Genomic DNA, 20,774 nt, shown 5'->3' on the forward strand with positions numbered 1-20,774 from the left:
ATCTCGCTCTTTGCTTATTATCGTGTGTTTGATGTAGCCTCAGAAGCTTACATCACACGTATGCAGATAATGAGCTAATTGTGGTACTCACTGATTATGCTCATATACATGTAGTCGTGTCATCAGCTGAACCTTTGAAATGATTGGGTGAGCGCATATAAATATTAAGGAGACACGAAAACTGACCGCATGAATGTGAATTATAGCAATTATGGTGTATGGTGGGAAAAGAGCCGACTGATATCTGCAGAAGACTTGGATATCGGTCGGCTCGTCGATCAGGCTGGACGGAAAATTTTGTTCGAAGGCACCTGAACATCGGCCATTGTTAGTGCTGAATCTTCAGATACAGGTAGATTTCTATTGTTTCTATCTGTATATCTGACAGTTCAGCTCTACACATGTGTATTGAAGCGAACAATCTTTCTTGGAAAGATCTTTCCCAAGAAAGATTGTAATTGTTTACGTCTATGGCCACCTTTAATGATTTGTAATTATTACAGCATATGGCACTTGTTTATGTCCTGGTTATCAGGGAATAGTGAGAATGATAACAAGGTTTGAGCAGTACTCCTGATGAGTGAATATGTCCCTCAAAGGGCATCTATCTTCCTAAATGTATCCCACAGTGGGTGTATGTCTCACTCATGGCTGTGTTCTTAAACCTTTGCAGCTTTACAACATCGCAGCTCCGGCACGAAGTCTACGTGACTACAAAGTTCAGTTTGTTCCATTCCACAAAGATCTGGGATACAGGCACAAGTACATATACCGAAGCCCAGAGTTGCACCAGATACTGAGGTAAAGCAGTTTTGCTGGTCTTGGGGAGAAAAAAGTCTGTAAACTGCTCTGGTTTCTCCAACGTAGAATGTGACCCCCAGCGCATGGGCACCAGAAAAGTTTGAATTTTGTGAAGTGAACTACAGCAGCTGTTGCCTTTATTTTTGACTTCTTAGCATACAAAGGGATTAGGGTGAGGGGGGCCAAAAGAGCTCCAAAAGCCTTTTCCATTATGCAATAAATATAATGCAAGCTTTCTTATAACAGAAAATATCCACATGGCCCATGTGATACATGTAGCATTCCATTATAGGAGAATTCAACCCTAAAGTTAAAAACCCCTACCCTACATAGACCTCCTCCTGCCCAGCCTAAGTGTTACCCTGGGCAAATGCCCCAACGTTTGACTTACTCCTCGGTGCAGATTCAGGCATCGGAGTTCACACCGCCATCTTCAACTGCTTCAGTAGTCTTCATAACGAGACCGGCGATTTGGCAATTTCCGCGAGTTTCGGCAGTTCAAGGAATTTTCTGTTTCGACAACTTTGCATGCGGCAAAACACACGAAAATTGCCGAAGCGCCGGTCTCATTACGAAGATTTCCAAATAGAAGAAGATGGCGCCCGTTCAATCCGAGGCCTTCATCTGCACCGAGGAGTAAGTAAAACGTTAGGGTCATTTGCCTGGGGTAACACTTAGGCTGGGGGGTGGGGAGTGGGGGCCTATGTCGGGTAGGAGGTAGGAGTTTTTTAACTTTAGGGTTGAATTCTCCTTTAACAACCACATAGAGGGACCAGTTGTTTTTAAGGAAATGCACTTTATGTAGCATGGGGGATGTGAATGCCTTTATGCAGGCTTTAATTATGTATAATACTTCTCAGCAAAGCACAGTGGAACTAAAAAAAAAAAAATAAGTCTCCAAACCTGCCCTTCAAGGGCTGTACTGTAGCCAGTAAGTATCAGCTAAGAAACATAATGGGGATGTGGCAAGAAGAATTGCCAGATCATCACTTTCTTTAGCCTTAATGAAAAACTATACCCCCAGAACAATGTAGGTCTCTATTGCATAAAACAGCTCTGTAAAACCCTGCATCATATAAAGAAACCATTTTCATAATAATATACTTTTTTAGTAGTATGGGACACTCGGTAATCCTAACTAGAAAATTGCCATTTTAAAAAATAAGAGCCATCCCCTGGGATCATAGGATTTACGGTGCACCAAACATGTTAGGTCATATGAGCCAACTAAGAGAGTTGTGTCTTTTGCTTCCACACTTCTTCCTGTTACAGTTAGAGTTCTAGTATTTCTGGTCAGGTGATCTCTGAGGCAGCACACAGACCATCAAAAATGATGGGTCAAGGCAAGAGATGTAAGAGGGCAATATTTACGTAAATATAATTTCCAGTTTGGCGACAGTCTTTAATATCCCACTTAATTTGATATAAATCTATTGCACATCAGTTAATAGTGCTGCTCCTTCAGAATTCTGCACTGAAATCCATTTCTCAAAAGAACAAACAGATTTTTTTATATTCTATTTTGAAATTTGACATGGGGCTAGACAGTTGTCAGTGCTGTTCTTAGATCTTCCAGGGAGCTGTTATCTTGTGTTAGGGAGCTGCTATCTGGTTCCTTCCCATTGTTCTGTTGTTAGGCTTCTGGGCAGGGGGGGGGTGATATCACTCCAACTTGCAGTACAGCAGTAACGAATGATTGAAGTTTATCAGCGCACAAGTCACAGAACTGGGGGCAGCTGGGAAACTGACAATATGTCTAGCCCCATGTCAGATTTCATAATTGAATAAAACAAAATCTGTTTGCTCTTTTGAAAAAATGGATTTCAGTGCAGAATTCTGCTGGAGTAGCACTATTAATTGATGCGTTTTGAAAAAAACATGTTTTCCCATGACAGTATCCCTTTAAGTATTCATATTGGGGGGTATAGTTTTCCTTTAGGGCAGAGACACACGGTCAGATTCAGAGATATTAGTCACACGATGACAAATCTCCTCTTCTTCGGGGCTACTAATCTCCCCGAATTGCCTTCCCGTCGGCTAGAATGAAAATCCCCCGGGGTGATGGCACTCGGATCGATTCGTTTTCTGAAGTCGCTCGAAGTTTCCTCGTGAGGCAACTTCAACGACTTCGGAAAACGAAGCGCTCCGAATGCCATCCCGCCAGCGATTTTATTATTGAGATTTATAGCTGGGAAAAGGTGCCAGTGGTCCTTGTGCATTGTGTAACAATCAGACCTTGCACAGAAGCTTGCACTCACTCATAACAGGCAAGAATGGAAGGAAATTGCAGGTCTGTAACAGATCAAGAAAAACAGGAATAGACTCACAAGCATTATGCAAAGCAAGACTCATTTACAATACTATAGTGGACACAAAGTTAGAGAGCATCTGTGCTCTGTTTGCCCTTTGCCAGTTTTGCTTTTAATGGCATATCTGTTTCAGATAGCAGAGATAATTACAGACAATGGAGAGATTTTTTCATCCCTGGTGCATGGTGTGCTATGAGTGATACACAAGGAGCCTGGGCTCCTATGCACCTATTTTTTGCACCTTACCTGTGCCTTATTATAACTGAATGCTTATATTCTAGAAATCATTGGTTTTTAGTGTGCACCCTTGTAATGTTGTGAACTACATGCAACACCTCCCCACAACATTTTTTGTTTCCTGCCTCTTAAATGGAAAAATAAATGGCTAGGGGTACATAATGGTGCCATAAATATTACTGCAGGCACATGTGCAGAGAGAGAGTCTGGGACTTTGAGTCCCTCTGCTTTCTATTACGGCAGTACTAGCATTTTCTTTCCCCCTATACTAGACTGTCCAACCAAATACTATTAGTGTCTGCAGTCCAGCTAGATCTATCAGGTTGGTGGGGCAAGGACTGCTTTAGGTCATGGGTGTGGACCTCTCTAATATGGTCTGCATAGGCCCCAATTGCTATCCTTAGGGTGGCCACATGATTTTTGGGTTTCCCACAAGTTTTATATAGCTCTCAGTAGTTTTTCTGTAGACCAGATATAGGTAGTGGTGGATGTCCTTTTGGCTCTATACATTCTGAATAAGCTGCAGAGTTGCTCATATGTGGCAGACATTAATGGTCTTTGAATGGGCAGTTTAGCACAATCCAGTAGTATCGTCCATTCTACCCCCACTCACGTCTCTATTCGGTGGGTTACTTACATAGGCTAGTTTATTACTTCCTCTTCTGCAAAAATCTTTGTACAACAGCACAAACAACCACTGGACGACCAAAATCCTAATAAACTAATACAATGCACACTACTCCACATGTATATTACATTTCAGCACAAAAGTCTCTTTGTGCCACGGCTACTTGTTATCTTTCAGCTGTAACACAAAGGCTGCTATTGATTTAGAGACACTTGTAGAAATAACAAGAAGTGCTGTGTACATAAGCTGGCTGTGGAGAGCCCAGGAAAGGTCAGAGCCGTGCTTAGTAGAAGTACTATAAACTGGACCTGTGCAGAGATTAGAGATTTGGCTGTATTGTTCATTGTTGTATAACCTAGAAATAAAATACAACCCTCCAATGTGGGGGACATTCAAGCTTGAGGGCCGTCCCTACGGTCTCCCTTTAACTTAAATGGGACATGCCCATAGCACCAATACTTCACTTCTCAGCTCCAAAATCTTCTACTTAATGTTTCCGGAATGTCAGGCATCAGGCCCGGACTGGAAATCTGTGGGTTCTGGCAAATGCCAGAGGGGCTGCTATAAGGTGCCATAGGGCTGTTTGGGCCTCTTTGTGGGCTGATTGGGCCTCTGTGTACCTGAAATGCCAGGGCCTATTTTAATTTGCAGTCTGGACCTGTCAGGCATTTCCAATTTCAGCAAAATGGTAAGTGCAGGTGCCTAGTCGGAGTCAAAACTGGCCCTGTCATCTCACATACACACAGATTCAAATTGTTCACCAGAAATAAAGACTTTTTCCAATTGCTTTCTGTTTTGTGACTGTTTTTCTAGTTTCAAAATTTCATTTTCCCCTTCTTTTGTCTTTCTAAAGGTGCTCAGGAGGGGGGTCACCAACTATGTATACTGCTCTAAACTGGTACATTTAGTTGATACGTTTCTAAAGGCAGCTATTAAGGCAGACACACGCTGCAATTCAGGGAGATTAATGGCCCGGAGACAAATTACCTCTTCTTCAGTACGACTAATCTCTCCGAACTGCCTCCCATGCCTTTCCGCCGGCTACAATGATAATTGCCAGCGGGATGGCACTCGGAACGCTTCGTTTTCCGAAGTCACCTGAAGTTTCCTCGTTAGGCAACTTTGGAAACAAATCGCTCTGAGTGCCATCCAGCCGGCGATTTTCATTCTAGCCGGCGGGAAGGCAGGGGAGGTAGTTCGGGGAGATTAGTTGCCCCAAAGAAGAGGAGATTTGTCACTGGGCGACTAATCTCCCCGAATTACAGCGTGTCTCTGCCCTTAGAATTGACAAAGTAGCTGCTAATAATCACAGGTGGCGCTTTAATTTCCGAAGTCGCCCGAAGTTTCCTCATGAGGCAACTTCAGTAACAAAGCGTTCTGAGTCCCATCCCGCCGTCGATTTTCTTTCTAGCCGGCGGGAAGGCAGTTTAGGGAGATTAGTTGCCCCAAAGAAGAGGAGATTTGTCACGGGGCGACTAATCTCCCCGAGTTACAGCGTGTCTTTGCCCTTAGAATTGACAAAGTAGCTGCTAATAATCTCAGATGGCGCTTCAATTTCCGAAGTCACCCGAAGTTTCCTCGTGAGGCAACTTCGGAAATCGAAGAGCTGCGAGTGCATTGGTGCTGGCGTTTTCTCATTATAGCAGGCGGAAGGCAGTTCAAGGAGATTGTTCACCCGCAGAAGAGGCGATTAGTCGCCAGGCGACTAAATCTCCCCAAAGTCTTTCAACTTTAAACTTAGATTTTGGAAAAATGGTAAAGATGGAAAACAATTGAATTCAGATTTATTTCTGGTGAACAATCTGAAAACTACTGAACTGAAAAAAAGTGTTTGGAAAAGGAAAGGAAAAAAGCAGGAGAAATTAGTCAACTGGGAGGAGTTACAATGTGGGTTTATTAGACTGGGGATACATACATTGCAGAAAGGAAGCGGGTTACTGAGGGATATGTTCTAAAATTCATAGCATTAAAGCCATTTTGATTTTTGTTTATGGTGACACATAGCAATGCCATGATGAGCCTGTAATATGTCAGTTATTCACCCACTACACCCTTTTTTTCAGGGATTTCCTGGGAAACAATGAGCAACAATAAACCCACCAAATCCAGACAACCCAGCTGTCCCTTAGCATGAAGACTTGTGGACCGGCAGCCAATGAAACTTCTGCCGTCAGCGAACAAACCCCAGAGCTTTGGAGTCACCACTGCTGCTGTACGTTCCCCATCTACACATTAGGCTATGGGGTAAAAACTATTTCACTGGGGCCACTGCAGGATGAGTGTGTCTTTCTTATTATTTAGCCCAAAACCTTTCAACATACATGGCCACACTGTGATGGAACAACGCTCTATGGGACATCTGAGTTTGTGTCTTTCTTATTGTTTATCCATAAGCCTTGCAACATACATGGCTGGACTCTAATGGAACCAAGCTCTATGGGACATCTGCTGTCATTGGGGCATCTGTTGTCATTGAGAATTGGTCACTATGTCATGGAATTATCCTTGGATACTTTGGATACACATTTGTGGTGTCCCTTTGTCAGGGCTTGGATAGGTGCAGTGTGACATCATAAGTAAAGTACAGGTACATGGGATATTACATTTTAGGAGGCTGTGCAAGATTTTTACCCAGAATACAACAGCCATGTTCTGCTGGTCAAATAGCACACTTATTTCAACGTTTCCATCCCCAAGGCACCCAAAATGTCAAGAATATATACACATATTTTTAGGGATGATCCGAATCCAGTATTTTGGATTCGACCGAACCCCCAAACCCTTAGCGAAAGATTCGGCCGAATACTGAACCGAATCTTAATCCTAATTTGCATCTGCAAATTAGGGGTGGGAAGGGGAAAACATTTTTTACTTCCTTGTTTTGTGACAAAAGGTCATGTGATTTCCCTCCCTGCCCATAATTTGCATATGCAAATTAGGATTCGGATTCGGTTCGGCCGAAATCAAATCCTGCTGAAAATGGCCGAATCCCAAACGGAATCCTGGATTCTGTGACTCCCTAATATTTTTTTCATAATGACACTTAAGTTGAAACCTCCCTCCGTTGCAACTTATTGGTGTACATTTGAACCTCAATTTTACATCCCCTGGTTTTCAGTTTTCCCTCATTTTACATTGTTGTTTTGTGGTCCCATCTATATATTATACATAATACATTTCCCTTATTTTACGTTATCCTGGATTTTCACCATTTTTTTCTGGTCCCCTGGAAAACGTAAAATGGGGGTTCAACTGGATACCAAACGTTATTTTGACCACCAAGTTTTTATTTTGTAAAAGATCCTCTAATCTAATAATACATGTGCAATAAGGCTGGAATATGAGCTTGTATTTGCATTAAAGTCATACTATGAAGCTTTAGTGCCTGGGACATTATCCCAGCTGCTTATAACAGCACATCTAGTGGTAAACGCATGCCCTGCATTTTGACTTTAGTGAATTTACCAGGTTAAAATCCAAGAGTACCTGGAGTGGATTCTCAGTAGAGTTGGTGGGAGGCCCTGCTGTGGTGGTGCTCTACTTGCAGGTCTGGACTGGGAGTCTAAATAGGCCCTGGCATTCCAAGTACACAGAGGCCCAAATGGTCCTTCACCAGCCCACTAAATAATGACTGTCTATGGGACTTTACAGCAGCCCCTCTGGTATTTGCCAGAACTCACAGATTGCTAGTCCAGGCTTGGACCAGTTTCTACTGACTGTACTTGGAAGCTACTTCCCTATGTTAACAACTGTATTGGGTGCAAATTCACCATTTTGGATGTTGAATTGGCTTGTGCTTTTGGTGTCAGTACAGACTGGGTGTCAGTCTATAGCTCTGTGCAGAGGACTTTACCGTCTCGATACAGACAGTATGGCTTCTTGTCTGGGTGCCTAGAGACTCCCCACAGCCCTGGCTCTTTGCTGTGACTAACACTGAGCTTTTTCATGTACAGATATTTTTTGTTTGAATCCTGCATTTTAGTCTTGCATTGCGTTCCTTAGGTTTGTGTTGTGTTCCGGTGAAGCATATCTCTTCCCTTGTGCCTCTGTAACTGGACTTATATATATATATATATAGAGGTATATTTGTGTTTCTCAGCAATGATACTAAAGTAAAATTACAGGGACAGGGAACAATGTGGACAAAGGACATAGAGGTGATTTCAGGGTGTGTTAAACTGGAGAAGGAAAGGTATAGAATAAGTGCCCTGACTATTGACTATTGCTTTTCTCACCCACTGGATATTTTCCCTTAATCTGTCTCTAACTTTGGCACATACAATAATCCCCATTCTTACTACTTAGCGGCTTCCATTTTAAATCGTGATGATGTCATATGTTTGTGAAGATTCTCATCCATCCAAGTCATGGTATATCTGTAGAAGTAAGTCTGGATGATTTGACTTATTTCTACAAATATATGTGATGATGTCACTTCCACGCTTGAGCTGGTTTGACATGGTTAGCCATGACACCTGGCCTGGTCATGTGACCCACGTGTCATCATTCTGTCCAAGAAAAGGAAGGAAATTGCTGAGGCAAAGGGTTTAGTGTTCCCGTGCTCCAGCCCATGACGGTTGAAGGGTTCTAGAAGACTTCAGGTGGCATCATCTAAGTCAAAGAGATTGAGTAGCGTTGGGAAAAGATTACAAAGTAGGATCAAACCATTAATCTACTCAGTAAGTCTTTAATGTTCCATTAATATAGCCCATGATGCTAAGCTCAGGATGATTGATACCGTTTCTTAATAATATTAATATCACCCAGCATTGCCAGCCCCATGCAGGGTCCTCACCTAAAGCTGCTGCTTGTGTTTGTTAAGAGTTTGGGAATGTTACATTTTAGAAGATCCAGGAATGAAATGTTGAACTATTACACTGAGTTTCTTGTAGTGCACTTTGTAGTGAATGTGCTGATCCAGCAGAGACAATGCATTGGTGGTTTGTGTATGTCTCCCAGTATTCGTTGCATCTCACAGACAGGGGGAACAAAGTGTTGGAGGTCCCTGGTGCAAAGCAGAGAAGGAGGCCCCCTCATACTATGTCTGGAAACCAGTTATCCGCAAAAGCAGCTGTGTCCAGTTGACTCCACATAGAGCAGTTCCAAAAATTTCACACATGAGTCAATTCCCTTGCAACACAACCACACACTTTCTGTCCAACAGCCGTGGAGTGAATGGCCAAATTCCACATCTGTGTCAGCTGGTGGCCTCATGCACTCCTCCGTGGCCAACACCAGCCAAGCAGATCCAAATTCCTCAATCAAAGCCGATCGTACTGGATTATAGCTAGGGTTGCCACCTGGCCGGTATTTTACCGGCCTGGCCGGTAAAAATAATGGCTGATCTCAATGTTATTAATAGGGAAAAAAGATAAATCTATAGGAAGGCCGGTATTTTTTTTCAGAAAATGTGGCAACCCTGATTATAACCCAACTGCAATGTTTCAGTTGTATAGAAGGTCTCTATATATATTAGGCAACCTGCGGCATGTGCCATGTTCATTTAGCCACATACAAGCCAATAATTGGCTACCCAACTTTTGGCCTAGTTGGCAGCTTATTGGCTTGTGTATGGGGACAAATGATGGCTTCTTGCAGTGATATCTGACTGGGTGGGAGGAAGCAAGTAGGGGACGGTGAAATAACTGCCTGCCAGAGAACCTCAGGAAACTTCCGAGTTTTAATATCTGAGCGCTAGATTTGGCTGTCACAAGGGGTTTCGTCATATCATCAGAAATAATGTTTTGTATCTTTTGGGTGGATTTTGTGGGCATTTAGTACAATGGGAAAACAATCCAGCATTAGAATTTTGTCATTGCCACTTTTCCTAAGAAAATCTGCAGCAACAGAACCACACACACACGTACAAGTGTCCAGGTTGCATCTGATTGGCTCAATTTGCGCAGAGCTTCGAATTTGTATGTTCTCCCTGTGCTTGTGGTGGTTTCTTCCTATACTACAAAAAATATACAGGCAGGTTATATGGCTCCTTATCAGTACCATGGTGTCTGTGCATAGGATAAGGATCTTAGATTGTAAGCTCCACTGGGGCAGGGATTTAGTGATGTACAGTGTTTGTTTGAGTAGAGACAGATCTGCTTTCTGCCTGTTACTACATACACTGACTATATTATGGTTTCTATGCAGGCGAAGAAAACACCTTATTCTTTACTTTGCAACAGTTGCTGATAGGGATGCACCACTATTTTGGATTCGGCTGAACTCCGGAATCCGTCGTGAAAGATTCCGAATTCAGAAAACCCGAATCCTGCATATTTGCATATGCAAATTAGGAATGGGAAGGGGAAAACATTTTTCACTTCCTTGTTTTTGACAACAAGTCACGTGATTTCCTTCCCTGCCCCTAATTTGCATATGCAAATTAGAATTCGTCGAATCCAAATCCTGCTAAAAAAGGCAGAATCCTTGCCGAATCCCAAACCGAATCGTGGATTCGGTGCATCTCTAGTAGCTGACCCCTATACATCATGTCAGAAGAAGGGATAGCCCCAAGTAAATTGATGTTTTTCAGCCTTACTGGCATTTTATTATAATTATCATACTTTCCTATCTTAGCGGAACTTGCAATCTATTCTAAGTAGGGATGCACCGAATCCAGGATTCGGTTTGGGATTCTGCCAGGATTCGGCCTTTTTCAGCAGGATTCGGATCCTTCTACCTGGCCGAACCAAATCCGAATCCTAATTTGCATATGTAAATTAGGGATGGGGAGGGAAATTGCGTGACTTTTTGACAGAAAACAAGGAAGTAAAAATGTTTTCCCCTTCCCATATGCAAATTAGGGTTCGGATTCGGTTCGGCCGAATCTTTCACGAAGGACTTGGGGGTTCGGGCGAATCCAAAAAAGTGGATTTGGTGCATCCCTAATTCTAAGGTATCACAAGAACTGATTTGTGACTGGTGATCACGGTATAATACCTACCCCCCCAACTACTGTCTGATCACCTGCTTTTCCCCTCTGTTGAAAGGTTCAGAACTATTAGTTTGCAATCCTACAGTAAATACACACAAGCAATTCCTACAGAATCCTAAACGCTCTGCAGAACTATATTCTGTGCTTATTTTGTATATATTTTTTGTACAAACTGTTCTATTCCTGACATTCCATGTCTCGCTGCTGCTGCTGATAACCCTACTAACGGTACAGATCAAATTGCCATTATTATTTGTTTGGTTATGAAACGCATGGACACATTCTGTTATTTATTCTCACTTAGTTGGGCAGGGGTGCAGAGAAGTCGGCCATGTCGTATGCTCAAATGTAGTTCCAAATAAAAGACCAACATCTGCCCAATCCACGTTGCATTTCTTTTTCTTTAAATTTTCAATGTAGAGAGTGGTGAGTTTTGGTTGTACATTGGGATGGAGGCCAAACTAGGCTGGACCCAGCATTAAACTATAGGGCCAACAATCAAGTCAGTGTCGCTGGTAGTTAAATTCATTCTCAGCCCAATGCCGTCATAGGTCACATCATTGGTCACAGAAGGCAATGGGTTTCTGCTTATTCAGCAACCAATGGAATGTTGGCTCAGTTAAAAACGTTAGTAACTGTGCACCTTACAGTATTTACATCCCGGATCTCTGTTCTTCCTGCTTCCAGGATTCTTTAAAACGGTCGTGTAGTCGTGGAAATCAATTGATTTTTAATGGTCAAATTGTAAACCTGCTACAATCAATATGGAAGATGATAATGTAAGACACTAGCGTTAAAGGGGGTTGTTCACCTTAGTTTACTTTTATTATGACATTGATATTCTGAGACAATATGCAATTGTTTTTTATTATTTGTTGATTTTGTTATTTAGCAGCTCTTCAGTTGCATTTTCAGCAATCTGGTTGCTAGGGTCCAAATTCCCCTAGCAACCATTCATTGATTTGGATAAGAGACTGGAATATGAATAGGAGAGTGTCTGCATAGAAAGATGATTAATAAAAAAGTAACAATAAGGGGCAGATTTATCAAGGGTCGAATTTCGAAGTTAAATTCGCAAGTTAAACCATCGAATTAAAATACTTCGAATATCGAATTCGAACTTCTTTTCATCTAAGTTGGGTATTCTGCGGTCGAAGTAAAATCGAACAATTGAACGATTAAATCCTTTGAATCGAATGATTTTATCGTACAACGATCGAACGATTTTTACTTCGACTTCAAAAACGTAGAAAAATGCTCTAGAAGGTCCCCATAGGCTAACAATAAGTATTGAAGTCGAAGTTTTTTTTAAAGAGACAGTACTTCAATTTTCGAATAGTCGAACGATTTTTACTTTGAATCGAAGTCGAAGTAAATTAAAAGTCGTAGTATCCTTTTCGATGGTCGAAGTATCCAAAAAATTACTTTGAATTTCACATTTTTTTACTTCGAAAATTCCCTCAAATTCACTTCGACCCTTGATAAAGCTGCCCCTAAATGTGTAGCTTTACAGAACATCTATTTTTAGACGGGGTCAGTGACCCCCATTTAAAAGCTGGAAAGAATCTGAAGTTGAAGGCAAATTAGAAAAAAAAACTATACATAAAAAAAAAACGATAAAAAATGAAGACCAATTGTAAATTTGCTGAGAATTGGCCTTACTAAAGGACAACTTAAATGTGAACCACTCTTTTAAAGGGGTTGTTCACATTCCAAAACACTTTTTTCAGTTTAGTTGTTTCCAGATTGTCTGCCAGAAATAAAGACTTTTTTCAATTACTTTCCATTATTTATTTTTTTACCGTTTATCCAAAATTAGAGTTTAACGTTTGTGTCTCTAGTGTTTGAGTCTGGCAGCTCAGTGATCCAGGAGCAGATTCTCAACTGTTACAATTTGCTCCATTTAGTTGATACATTTCTCAGCAGCATCTGTGGAGTATTAGCAACTATTGTATCAATTCTAACAGCTGCTTTTAATGAAACTCAGGGATTCTGCTCAAATCAGAGACAAAGATAAGAAATGTATCAAGTAATGTATCAGCGACCCCCCCTCCCAGAGCTGTTTTAGATGGTGAAAATGTAACTTTACACTTCAATATTGCAGAAAAGGTCACAAATAGAAAGTCATTGGAACAAAAAGTCTTTATTCTGGTGAACCATAAAATGTTTTGATGGTGAATAACCCATTTAATATACAATTACCCCACACAAATATGCAAGAGCGATAAGGGTGGTGCATAAGGCTCCATTGTGCAGTGCAAATACTTGGCTATGAGTGCAACCCACAGGGCAGGGTGCAAAGTACAAAAACATGGCACCTTGTTCACATTCATTTGCACTTTTTACCCTGTCCTGTGCCTCTTAAGGGTAAGGGCACACGCTAAGATTCGGGGAAATTTAGTCGCCCGGCGACAAATCGCCTCTTCGTCCGATGACATCTTCCATAAAAGCCTTCCCGCTGGCTGGAATCTAAATCACTGACGGGATGGCACTCGGTTTTCCGAAGTTGCCTCACTGTGCGATTTCAATTGTAGCCGTCGGGAAGGCTTTTCATGGAGATCAGTCACCCAGAAGAAGAGGCGATTTGTCGCAGGGTGACTAAATCTCCCCGAATCTTAGCGTGTGCCCTTACCCTAAACGAGACCTCTGTCTTTAGGTGTAAGACCATTGCTATGTCTCTGTAGGTAAGTATTATATAGCAGATACAGTTCAGTGGAAATGCCCTCACATATTGACTGACCCTATTGGCATCAGCCTGTCAGTGGGCAGCTAAAGCTTTATCTTCCGTTATCTTTTGCTAAGAAATCGAGGAGCTTTGCCTTGCAGGAAATTAACCTTTCATTTAAAGGATGTAAAATTCATGTTTTTTGGTAAGAGGCAAATTAAGAAATAAGAGCCATTTAGAATGTAAATGAGTCAGTCGGTATCCATACACCTTTAAGTGGCCCCGGCAATCACATGTACTGAACCCAAAGAAGCGAGACGGAAGGATTTCATTGGATGAATGTTTATTACACGTCGGAAGCTCAGGACAATGCGTGACACACTGTGGATCTGCTGTGCATACATTACACTTCCATTATACATTCTTATTTACAAGTAGTCTGTATCCATCAGACTCAATACACTCGCTCAGCAGTATGGCCACTCCACCGTTATGGTTAAGTCATTGCTCACAAATATTTCATTTCTTCTTTTAATGCCCAGAATAAGAATCAGTTTTCATAAATATTACTTACTAATATTATAGCTTCTCTTCTCATTCATACCTGCCACGTGGGAGCAATGACCTCTCCCCGCTGCAATGATCTATATGGACAAAGCTTTGTGCTCAGGCCACTCAGCGATTACATTACACACTCCTTTGTTATAGAAGAAAGAATGTACTGATTGGTCAAATGGGGGGAAGGGGCGATTGGGTATCGGTAGTACAGAAAGACACGCACAGGTTCAGTTCTGAATGGCTAATGGAGCATCATACAACGTGGTCCATTGCTGCCCTACTCATTATATTTTCTTAAAATGATCCATTAATAAAACCATAGGTTAAAAGGGATACTGTCATGCTTTTTTCAAAATGAATCAGTTAATAGTGCTGCTCCAGCAGAATTCTGCACTGAAATCCATTTCTCAAAAGAGCAAACTGATTTTTTTATGTTTAATATTGAAATCTGACATGGGGCTAGACATATTGTCTGTTTCCCAGCTGCCCCCAATCATGTGACTTGTGTTCTGATAAACTTCAGTCACTCTTTACTGCTGTACTGCAAGTTGGAGTGATATCACCAGCAGGCTAACAACAGAACAATGGGAAGGTAACCAGCTAGCAGCTCCCTAACACAAGATAACAGCTACCGATCTAAGAACAGCACTCAATAGTAAAATCCAGGTCCCACTGAGACACATTCAGTTACATTGAGTAGGAGAAACAACATCTTGCCAGAAAGCAGTTCCATCCTAAAGTGCTGGCTCTTTCTGAAAGCACATGACCAGGCAAAATCACCTGACGCCTACACACCAATATTACAACTAAAAAAATACACTTGCTGGTTCAGGAATTAAAATGTATATTGTAGAGTGAATTATCTGCAGTGTAAACAGTGTAATTTAGAAATAATCATAAAAAGCATGACAGAATCCCCTTAAATATATATATATAATGTTCCTCAAATATAAAATGCAGTGAAACAGGAGAAGCGAGTACTAGAGCTGTCCTATGCCCTATCTAGAGAGATGCCAAGCAGAACAGTATCAGTTTCCCAGGGTAAGTCTCAGTGGGGCATATAATGCATCTCATACAGACAATAAAACAGCAGCTCCTCCCATCCCCCCGTGTGCCTGGGTCCCATGCAAATAATAACTCGCTGTTTACAACCGGCAGTATTGGGTTTATTGCCCACAAATGTGAAGGTTATGGTGCAAAGCCCTGAGTGGTTGAGAGCAGTAAAGATGTCACTCGTGTTTGTTATTCCCACATGGGACACTTTCCCTTGTTATTTTTAGTACCAGAAATTAGAATTTGCCCCACAGTAAAGTATAATGGTTAGAACTTTTATTCTCAATATATTTGCTTAATTCTCTACTGCTTCCATATGAGCAAAATACAGGGACTCCCCCTCCTATAAATGGGGATTATTGCCACTAATCTACAGACACTTCCCGCTGCTTATCATCAACTAGTAGCCTCCTATGTCCAAAATGGTTAACGGTATGAAATAACAGAAGTGAATTCAGCAGCTTCTGTGCAAGACACACATTAAAATAATGGTCAACTAAAAGCAGGGATAGCTGAACTGCGTCTCTCTCAACTCCCAGCATCCAGGGATGTAGCCCAGCCAGAGAGACGCGGCTCTGTTATCAATGCTGAGAGCACATGCAAATGTTCCATAAGGAATACAGTACTTTAAATAAATCCCCCACACTAAAGTGTCACAAAGCCATGAAAACTACAGACACAGACGCTTGTTCTCTTTCTTCCTCAGGACAGAAGTGGTACAGAGCTGTATGGGTAGAAAACACAACATTCTGGGAAATTCTTACTCCGGATTAGTAAGTCTCGGTTCCTCAGCACCTTGTAGTAGACTGTATCTACAGCACCATGTTCCCTGCTAAACCTTCCCCTCCGTTACAGTATTCAGGATTCTGATTGGGTAGCACTGCCCTATCCTTACAATAACCAATCAAGGGAACTCATTGCTAAGACATTCAGCACTGCTGAACTACAACAACCAGCTCATAGACGTTGAGAGTTGTAGGTCAACAAGCGCAGAAGAACAAGATATATAAAAGCAAGCTTATAGGGGGAGAATTTATAATACGCTTCAGTTGAGCAGTGAGCTATGTGAGGCTTTCTACCTGCGGAGAGCCCTAATAAAAACAACACAAGTGTTTCCCAGAGGCTTAAGCTTTGATAGGGAAAATGGTGCTAAGTCACAAGTGGTGGACAATATACTAATCCTGTAGCAACACAACTGTCAGCAGAGGACAGCGAGAACATGCACCCTCTGGGCTTTACTCCCTTGGTATGTTGGGTGGTGGGATCTTCACTGTCGATGGCTCCACTCCCCAGATTTCTGTTGCATATTCACTGATGGTCCTGTCGCTGGAGAACTTCCCGGAGCAGGCAATGTTTCTGATCACCGTCTTTGTCCATTCTCTGGGGTTCTGAAGAGAAGAAGAAGGGAGTTTATATGCAGTGTTTCATCAGTTCCACAAAGCCACTCAATTGCCTGTTGTACTAAATAAACATTTGCCTATAAACTGTTTTAGTGTCTAATTTTGGCACATTTTTACGTTTGCTTGCTTTAATAGGTAAGATGTTTAAACTGGCAAAAATGTCTTCCAAAAAATGTGGAAAATAGCTGAGTGAAGGTCAGTTATGGGCTGAGGGGAGTATTAAGGTGGCAATCGCGTTCTCTAAACTAGCGACGTGGACCACCCCCGACCCCTCCGGTGCAACGTGGACCAACCCCCTCAGGCACTGAAGAGGTGAGTGCCATGGAGAGGGGTGGGGGCAGCAAAAGGAAGGAAGATTACCAGGATCGCCCCTGACTACAGGAAATAGATATAGATTGGTCGATCAATAAATGATAGATAATTGGATAGATAAGATTGATAGAGACTGTTTGTTGACCTTCCTAACCACATGGTACATAGAAAGTAATTCTGGGAATCCCCAAATGTTGGACAGGGTCAGCGCTTACCATGTATAACTGGTCCACTTTCTTTTGGCATTTGATATAATCTTCATAGTCAGCAAAAACCTTAAACCTGCAAAAAAAAAACACGACACTGTTTGAACACAGACATTTCCTTAGCATTATGGCACACTGGTAAAAACCTGTAACCACTGCTAGTGGTGATGAATATGAAGAGATTTATCAGTTAGATTCTGCTAACAATGCTCCAATAAAGTGCAACATGCATGGTGCATCACGGAAAAAGAAGCGTGAACTTGAATGTCGCTTTAGAAGTTCATATTTTATTCATTCATTAAAACAGGCACTCCATCACATAAAGGAACCATAGCTTAACGCGTTTAGTGGCTATTCAGCCACATTCTCAAAAGCAAATCCTGCTACCTTGATAAAGGGTATCGAACCAAAACATGTTGTGGAATAAAAGTTTTGCAGAGAGTCTGCTGGAGTTACTATTTTGATTTACAGACATCCTGCTACCTGGCTTCCACCAACAGCTGAACTAAATGTATAGTTATCAGATTCAAATGCAATTTACAATCCAAGCTGAATGTCATGGGAACTAGTTATGTGTAAACAATGGGTATCAGCATTAGAACAAGACAATTAAGGGGCCCTACTGCTTTTTTTTTTTCTTTAAAAGGTTTTTATTTAAAGGGGAACTATTGCGAAAATGAAAATTTAATATGTCTTATTGCAGGAGTTGGGTGTCAGATATTCATTGACAGTTAGAGCCAATATATCTTATAGGGGGGCTAGAAGATGTATTAGAGCTCAGGGCCGGACTGGCAATCTGTGGGTTCTGGCAAATGCCAGAGGGGCTGCTATAAGATCCAATAGAAAGTCACTATTTAGTGGGCTGGTGGGGGCTGTTTGGGCCTCTGTGTACCTGGAATGCCAGGGCCTATTTTAATTATCAGTCCAGACCCGTATAGAGTTCACTCTATTAAAATAACCAGACATCATGTCTCTCTACATGCAGAATTTGTGTAAAGGGCAGTTATTTTGTTCGATTTTGTTTGTACTGGAATCAGTTATTTGAGTGAGCTCTGCTATTTCTGCTAGGAAAAGTATATATTGGATCTAACTGTCAATGAATATCTGACACCCAACTGCTGCATGAAGACAGAATGAAGAGAAACAGATGCTGAGAGAGGGATAGTGAAGAGAAACTTGATTATTTCAGAAATGATGCAGAATATTTAATGGATTGTATTTAGAAAATGTCCTATTTCAGTATGCTAAAGCTTATATTAAATGTTCATTTTCACAATAGTTCATCTTTAACATTTTCAATTAAACATTACATGAAAAACAAAATAATCAAGAAAGAGAAAGGAAGAAAAACAAAGAGAGGGAAAGAGCCCAGTTAGCTTTTTTAAGCCCCATCTCTAGAGGTCTAGCTAGGTGTGGGTATTTGAAGTATTGTTGCTTTTTTGCTTTTTTGCAGGAAGAGCTGCAGGTAACAGAGTTTGGTATAGTTATTCATAGGTAGCGTGTCTATGACTCACAGGAGACACAAGCTGGGGGAAAGGATATTGGGGAGATCAAGTGTATGTTCTATGTATGCCAATGCTTCCCTCCAACATTCCCTGAAGGAATCGGTCCTACTGCTTTTTAATAGGCTTAGCAGCACCTAGTGAAAAATGCACCCAGTATTTATATTTACAGCAACGAATGATTGTGAGGCCCAGTCCTGCAGAACCAGCACCAATGGTGACTCCCATGTGACTGCCATGTTTTCACCAGAGAGAGGAGTCATTCTTGAGAGATGGAAACCTACCTGTCATGGTTCATTAGCATATTGACAACATCCTTGAACAGATCGGTTTCTCTGGGGGAGAAATGTCCATCTCTGATCTGATCCATCGCCTGCCGCAGCTCTGGGATTCTATCATAGTAGTCTCTAGCATTGTACCTGAAAGAGACAAGATGGGAAAGGTCAGTATTTTGTTGTTGGGCTGACTGTGCCTTTGCTAATTTTGCACCTCCTTAGTCTTCAGGTCATGACCTTGCTGGCTTTGTTTTTATAAAAATGACAAAGACCTTACAGGTATTTTATTGATGTTCATTTTGCTATTTTTCACACACACTGTCGGTGCCTGTGGGACATTCTGGAGTGCAAGGAACTGCATACGGCCCTATGAATACAGTGATATGTCATTTTGCAGCAGTTATAATTGAGGGTTGGGCTGGGGGAGGCATGTATACCCCTTCTGCTCTCTGCCTGACCCCTAATTCGTGCCATTTTCTCATTCATTGAGACAATGGATGCTTAAAAGAACGGTAACATCAAAAAAAGTGTTAAAATAATACAAATATAATGTAGTGTTGCCCTGCACTGGTAAAACAGCCGTGTTTGCTTCAGAAACACTACTATTGTTTATATAAATAAGCTACTGTGTAGCAATAGAGGCAGACATTCAAAAGAGAAAAGGCTCAGTTTGCACAGCAGATAAAAGATAAACTCTGTAGAACACAATGGTGTTATCTGTGATCCACTATTAAGCTTAGTCTTTTTTCAATTTCCGCCATTGCTACACAGCAGCTTGTTTATATGAACTATAGTAGTGTTTCTGAAGCAAACACATCAGTTTTACCAGTGCAGGGCAACACTACATGATATGTTCATTACTTTAAAACACTTTAATTTTTTTTTTTGGAGTTACTGTTCCTTTAAGGCAAGGTTGAAACTGCAGGCTGAGCCAGTCGTGTCTTCTCACAATCTTTAGCGAAATAAAGCAAATGGAAACTATATATTCAGCTTTTAATATTTCCATTAGGCAACCCCATAGGAGAAATCAAATTTGAAACTATATTGGTCATTTAAAATGTAGTACACACCCCTTCCTGTCCAGAGCATCAACGTCATCCACTCTCATGCCAAAGATGAACAAGTTTTCTTCTCCCGCCTCTTCTGCCATCTCCACATTGGCTCCGTCCATGGTTCCTATAGTCAAGGCTCCATTCAACATAAACTTCATGTTTCCTGTTCCAGAAGCCTCGGTGCCGGCAGTAGAGATCTGCTGAGACAAGTCGGCTGCGGGAATCACTGAGAACAGAAGAAAAGTTTTGCAGTGAGTCATACAAATGATGGAACGCTTTTTATAATAAATGAGTGTATTGTGTCTGTGACACCGACGATTTTATTATCTTTATTATTATCTCTAAACCTTTAGGGAAGAGACACACACTTAGATTCGGGGAGATTAGTCACCCAGCGACAAATCTCCTTTTCTTCGGGGCGACTAATCTCCTGCCGGCTAGAATCGAAATCACTGCGGGATGGCGATTGGTGCACTTCGTTTTCCGAAGTCTCCTCACGAGTAAACTTCAGATGACTTCAGAAAACAAAGCACTCCAAGTGCCATCCGGCCGGAGATTTCGATTCTAGCAGGCGGGAAGCAGTTTGGGGATATTAGAGGCGATTTATAGCAGGGCGACTAAATCTCCACGAATCTTAGGGGCAAATTTACATAAGGTCGAATATCGAGGGTTAATTAACCCTCGATATTCGACTGTCAAAGTTAAATCCTTCGACTTCGAATATCGAAGTTGAAGGATTTAGCGCTATTCGTTCGATCGATTCGAAAGGATTTTAACCCATCGATCGAACGATTTTTGTTCGACAAAAAAAAGATTGCTAAGCCTATGGGGACCTTCCCCAT

The 20,774-nt window shown here is 41.6% G+C and overlaps 2 protein-coding genes across 3 annotated transcripts in view; one reads left to right on the plus strand and one right to left on the minus strand.

Moving 5' to 3' along the window:
• Positions 1-11,290, plus strand: part of abhd12.S (abhydrolase domain containing 12 S homeolog) — a 51,424-nt gene extending 40,134 nt beyond the window's left edge. Inside the window, exons 12-13 of one of the 2 annotated variants that reach the window (XM_018265127.2) lie at positions 674-801; positions 6,039-11,290. In XM_018265127.2, coding sequence (XP_018120616.1) covers positions 674-801; positions 6,039-6,069 — 159 coding nt within the window. In that variant the 3' untranslated portion in view covers positions 6,070-11,290. The remainder of the gene's footprint in view (positions 1-673; positions 802-6,038) is intronic. The other variant, XM_041564360.1, reaches the window with a different exon arrangement.
• Positions 11,291-13,900: 2,610 nt separating this feature from the next.
• pygm.S (phosphorylase, glycogen, muscle S homeolog) overlaps positions 13,901-20,774 on the minus strand; it is a 35,064-nt gene continuing 28,190 nt past the window's right edge. The window contains 4 exon segments of the mRNA NM_001091595.1: positions 13,901-16,573; positions 17,113-17,179; positions 18,890-19,024; positions 19,951-20,158. Coding sequence (NP_001085064.1) covers positions 16,421-16,573; positions 17,113-17,179; positions 18,890-19,024; positions 19,951-20,158 — 563 coding nt within the window. The 3' untranslated portion in view covers positions 13,901-16,420.

The sequence above is a fragment of the Xenopus laevis genome, chromosome 5S (genome assembly GCF_017654675.1).
Source record: "Xenopus laevis strain J_2021 chromosome 5S, Xenopus_laevis_v10.1, whole genome shotgun sequence".
NCBI classification, from domain to species: Eukaryota; Metazoa; Chordata; class Amphibia; order Anura; family Pipidae; genus Xenopus; species Xenopus laevis.